The sequence below is a fragment of the Lathyrus oleraceus genome, chromosome 2, assembly GCF_024323335.1.
Source record: "Lathyrus oleraceus cultivar Zhongwan6 chromosome 2, CAAS_Psat_ZW6_1.0, whole genome shotgun sequence".
Lineage (NCBI taxonomy): Eukaryota > Viridiplantae > Streptophyta > Magnoliopsida > Fabales > Fabaceae > Lathyrus > Lathyrus oleraceus.
The window spans coordinates 392,017,180-392,021,875 of record NC_066580.1 but is presented as its reverse complement, the minus strand read 5'-3'; the positions used below and the strand labels follow the sequence as shown (position 1 = coordinate 392,021,875).

General features: G+C 32.4%; 1 protein-coding gene across 1 annotated transcript; it reads right to left on the bottom strand.

The window, feature by feature from the left end:
* Positions 1 to 2,313: 2,313 nt before the first annotated feature.
* LOC127119695 (PI-PLC X domain-containing protein At5g67130) lies at positions 2,314 to 4,473 on the bottom strand. The gene is made up of 8 exons (XM_051049996.1): positions 4,322 to 4,473; positions 4,109 to 4,231; positions 3,812 to 3,949; positions 3,614 to 3,712; positions 3,220 to 3,523; positions 2,917 to 3,140; positions 2,748 to 2,834; positions 2,314 to 2,560 (listed from the first exon to the last, which is right to left on the bottom strand). The coding sequence occupies exons 1-8, from the start codon at positions 4,400 to 4,402 to the stop codon at positions 2,525 to 2,527; spliced, it is 1,092 nt and encodes a 363-aa protein (XP_050905953.1). The 5' UTR covers positions 4,403 to 4,473; the 3' UTR covers positions 2,314 to 2,524.
* Positions 4,474 to 4,696: the final 223 nt, after the last annotated feature.

Genomic DNA, 4,696 nt, shown 5'->3' with positions numbered 1-4,696 from the left:
TCAAAGGTTGATTTTTGGTTGACCTTTAATGGAATCAACTTGAAATGAGTTTTGAATGATGCATGACATGTGATGTATGTAATGCAATTATAATATATTTTTTAAAATTTTCAAATGAGGTAAAACTTGACTTAAAGTAGTAAAACGATTAAAAAACTTAGGACAAAAATAGGATATGCCACCTTATTGTCGGTCGATGTTGTTGGGTTATAGGTGAGCGGTTAAGTTAAAAGAGTGTTACAACTACCGGAAGCGTAGTGCACTTTGAGTAGTGGAAAGTGTGTATGAATTAGAGTCTGTCTTTATCTCCTTGAGGGATAATGTATTTATAGAAGTTTTCATCACCTAGGATTTTCTCCTCATACGTGTTCTTAGCTGCTTCCCTCTTGTTCGGGGAGGTTATTGAACGCCTATATTTTAGGAGTTAACGGTGACTTTCTCTTACTCGATCCCCTCGTTGGAGTGGCCCTTTGGACGAATTCCTTAGATCTCGCATGGGCGTTGCATTTGTGGGACGAAGGCGCCCGTGGTCTAGGATTTTGACAAATATAGCACTATATATATATATATATATATATATATATATATATATATATATATATATATATATATATATATATATATATATATATATATAATATATATATATATATATATATATATATATATATATATATATATATATATATATATATATCATCAACAATCACTAAACGGACACAAAGAATTTTCTAAAGGTCACCAAAGACAACAAAAAAAAGCAGATGGGAATAAAAAAAACATAAAATAACAACCAATTATTAAACAACAACACTCTACACCATAAAAGGGTAACATACTGGAGATCAGCACTAAAAATCACCATTAATAGAACAATAATCTCCAAAAGATGGGAATGGAATCCCAAAACACAAAGGAAAAGCATACCACAAACTCTCAAATTACTATTGATTCAAGAAGAAAATAGGATTCTCAAGCCAGTTAGAAAAATTACATGAGTAAGCCAATAACCTACCTAGATACCATTTCATGGTTACGTTCCAGTCTTCCACTTAAAGTATTTAATTCTTAACTACCTCATACTTTAGAGAATGTGTACATTTTGATCTCCCACCTAATACAGTTTATTATGGTTCTGATAGTCACAAAAGAGATCGCCTTAATTTGCATTTTACCTACAAGGACCATACTAAGTTAAGACAATAAGCGAGCCAAATCGATTAAGTGGGCCACGAACCAACTCGAAGGAATATTCGAATTAGGGTGGTTGGACAACATATTCAAAGTAGATTAACAGACAATGAAGTAGTGATTATAATGTCTATTAAATGATCTTTATATGGGATAAGACAGGACTCTTATAGAGTATATGTTAACACAAAGGAGAAAGGGACATATATTTTTCATATCTTACTAGTGCACCTTACATGTACATTGAGCAAAGAAAATTCTCTTGTCTTTCATATGCTCCTTGTTTATCAACATAGGTGTAAAAATAGTCTAATTCTGAGATTTTTAAACCCTCATCTAATCTTAGTCGATCTCTCTAAAGAAGTAAAAATCTCTTACATAAGATCTCGATCTCTCTAAAGAAGTAAAAATCTCTTACATAAGATCCCTCAGAAAGACAAAAGCACTCCCAATCCACCTAAATATCCAATACCACAAATTTACCACCTTATTAAAGGTAACAAAAAGTTAGAAACAGACTCGACTAGTCCAAGATATAACCTGCACACAAATCCATCAAAGTTGGATAAAATCTTATACTTAACTAGATTCTCTCTCGTATAAATTTTATATTGGAGGAGTTGCCAAGATAAAACTAGAATTTAGAAAGGATCGATAAAGGCTAGAATGTGATCCAACCTGGTATGAAAAAACATACCTCAATCAACACTTTGTAGGTTGTTAACACTAACAAGTTATGTTGAATTTAATTGATATTCCATTTTAAATTGTTTCCCTCTATTTTAATATCTGCAATGCTAAATGTAGGGGGGAAAAGTGATCATTTATCAATCATGTAATGAGTGGTATCTTTTTTTTAAAATTTAAAATAACCAGAACTAATGTATAAATGAAGGCTAGTAAGCCGAATGTTCATGTTTGACTGAACAAATGGTCCCAGATTATTGGTGGTGTAAAATATATGTAACACTAACACTTGAGATTGAAGTGTGTCTAATGTCCAAAACCTACACGATACTGACACGTGTAGTTACATTCATAGTAGTCTCAAACATATATACATCGAACATTGCATGTTGTGTGATGGTGTTGCAGTTTTGTGGCTTAATTCATGCATGATAGTGAGATTAAGATGGTAATCCATATATAACTCTTATGTATTTCTTTTCAGACAAGATATATATATTTATCTGCTAACTTATTATTTCATGCAATTTTAAGCTTAGTTCATCTCATACATTATAATTATGCACTTTTTAGTACTAATATTGGTTTTTTTTTATTCCTTTGGAGTTCTGTTGTCATCTTCCATATTCTCCCTTTTCAAGGAACTTCATTTGCTTCCTCTTGTACATGATGATGATCCACTCTGCACAAAATTCAAGCATATAATCACTACAAACAATTATAAGCATTAGATCAATATAGAGATATAAATTTGATAAATGTTAGACCCGATATATCGAAATTCGAGCCTTCCAACGGTTCATACCGTCTGTGATTTTCAGACTGCTATGAACTCGCTCCATGAGACCAAAAATAAAAATTAATCTTACCACACAAGCCTGCACATCATCACAGCCACACAATGATTTCCCATTTAACATATCCACAGCTTGAAATGTCCCTCCTCCATCACTTCTCTGCATCATATTTCAAATGAAAGTTGATGTCAAAATATATAATATACCATAAGACAATGCAGGACAATGTAGAACATTATACCTTGTAATAATCAACTGCGACAAAATTTGCCCAGCGATTACCGGACGCATGATAACAAGTAGAAAGCATATTCATGAGGTCTTGTGAGTTATCTTTACAACTGGCTTGATGGATTGGAATTGTCCTAAAGTGGTTTACCAAAACCAAAGATTTGCTTCTGTCATTGAGTTCAGACGAATCCGCGCGCTTAGAACATTTCCCGCGAACCATTCCATCTTTTCCATCTGCATTCATAAACACAATATTAGCATTAGAAAGTTTTCTGAACAATAATACCTGATGAAACATATTGATGTTTCTTACACTGATTTTCAACCATATAGTTCCACTGATAAGCTATTCCTTCACTTTGTTCCTTCTGCCTTTGCGAGCCAAACACAACGAGCCGATGATTTTTAGCCACCATATCTTTCACTAAAGGCCAATCTTTTCCATCTTTCGGCATGTTTGAGACAGGAAACCGATATTTCACCAATCCAGACGCGTTGAATGCATTGGTTAATCCATTTGGCGCTTCAACATAGTCTTCTAATATTAGTGTCACGATTTCTGATGGATTTGAAGATAGGAAAATTTCCACTTCCTTTAAAGCATTTATCGCAGGTTCCTGATACGGACAGTTGAATCAAGATTAAACCATCCATATTTCGAGTGTAAAATTTTGCTTATAAGAGAAAAGCTATTATGAATGACTTACAAATGCGGTAAAGTCTTGGCATTTTCCTTTAAACGAATGGCACAACCATATATCTCCTTTGAAGTCATAAGTATCTAACATAAGAGCTCGAACTCCATTCTGCATATTAAAAGTTCTTACATTATATCCATTCCAAGTCAATCAAAATTCAAGACTTCAAATAACCAACAAGCCATACTAAAATAAATAATATCTTACAGATAATTGTTGAGAGATAGTGTCTTCTTGATTTGTGAAGGTAACTTGAGGAACAGCATCTTGGATTGGTCTTTTCTTAATTGCAAATGAATTGTGTGTAGTTAGATATGCGTATTTGTTGAACGGCATTGATGCATTCTGTGTAAATTAACAGAAATTTAATCAAAAAACTAAAATAAAATCATCATAATATTTCTTTTTACACCGTTAACTTATACAGAGTCTCCAAAAACTTAAGCGCTCTGGTGCTGATATCATAACATGCATATGTTATGTTGTGATTGAGTTGATAGATACCACTAGGTTGAATGGGTTTGTTGTTGATGATCTGACACATCTTGACCCTTGCAATTCAACAGGGCAAGAGCTACAAATTTGACCAGTTGAACATTCTCTGGTGGAGGAGCACTTTCCCATGAGCTGAAACAATGGAGAATTTGTGAAACAAAATATTGAAATTGAAATTTTTTATTATAGATTCCATTTGAATTGATTGAGTAAGACACGCACCTTGTGTTGTTCATAAGGAAAGCCAAAAGCAGCAGTTATAATGCAGAAGAAGACTGGAAAAATCACCAATGACAAACCCATTGGATAAACTAGAGTTGAAAATGTTAAGTTTGTTTGAGGATGTTACGATTATATAGGAAATTAAAAAATGATTGAAGGCAGCTTTTAAGACATCAATTAAAGAAAAAGACTTTCCAATACTTGCTTTTTTTTTCTATTCTTTTAAAAATTTACTTAATTGAAAGTCAAAAAAACAATTGAGTAAATAAGAGTAAAAAAGAAAAATATATTCAATTTTCAATTAATATTTTTAGATTTTTTTATCAAGTAATCTAAGTAATCCAATATACGAAATTTATCTTTTAAAATGAATAA

Bases quoted from the DNA above. Each gene is read 5' to 3' on its own strand.
- LOC127119695 (XM_051049996.1), bottom strand. From the start codon at position 4,402: ATGGGTTTGTCATTGGTGATTTTTCCAGTCTTCTTCTGCATTATAACT. The intron at 3,713-3,811 runs GTAAGATATTAT...TTTAATATGCAG, and splicing joins CTATCTCTCAACAATTATCT to AATGGAGTTCGAGCTCTTAT. The intron at 2,835-2,916 runs GTATAATGTTCT...AATATGATGCAG, and splicing joins TCGCAGTTGATTATTACAAG to AGAAGTGATGGAGGAGGGAC.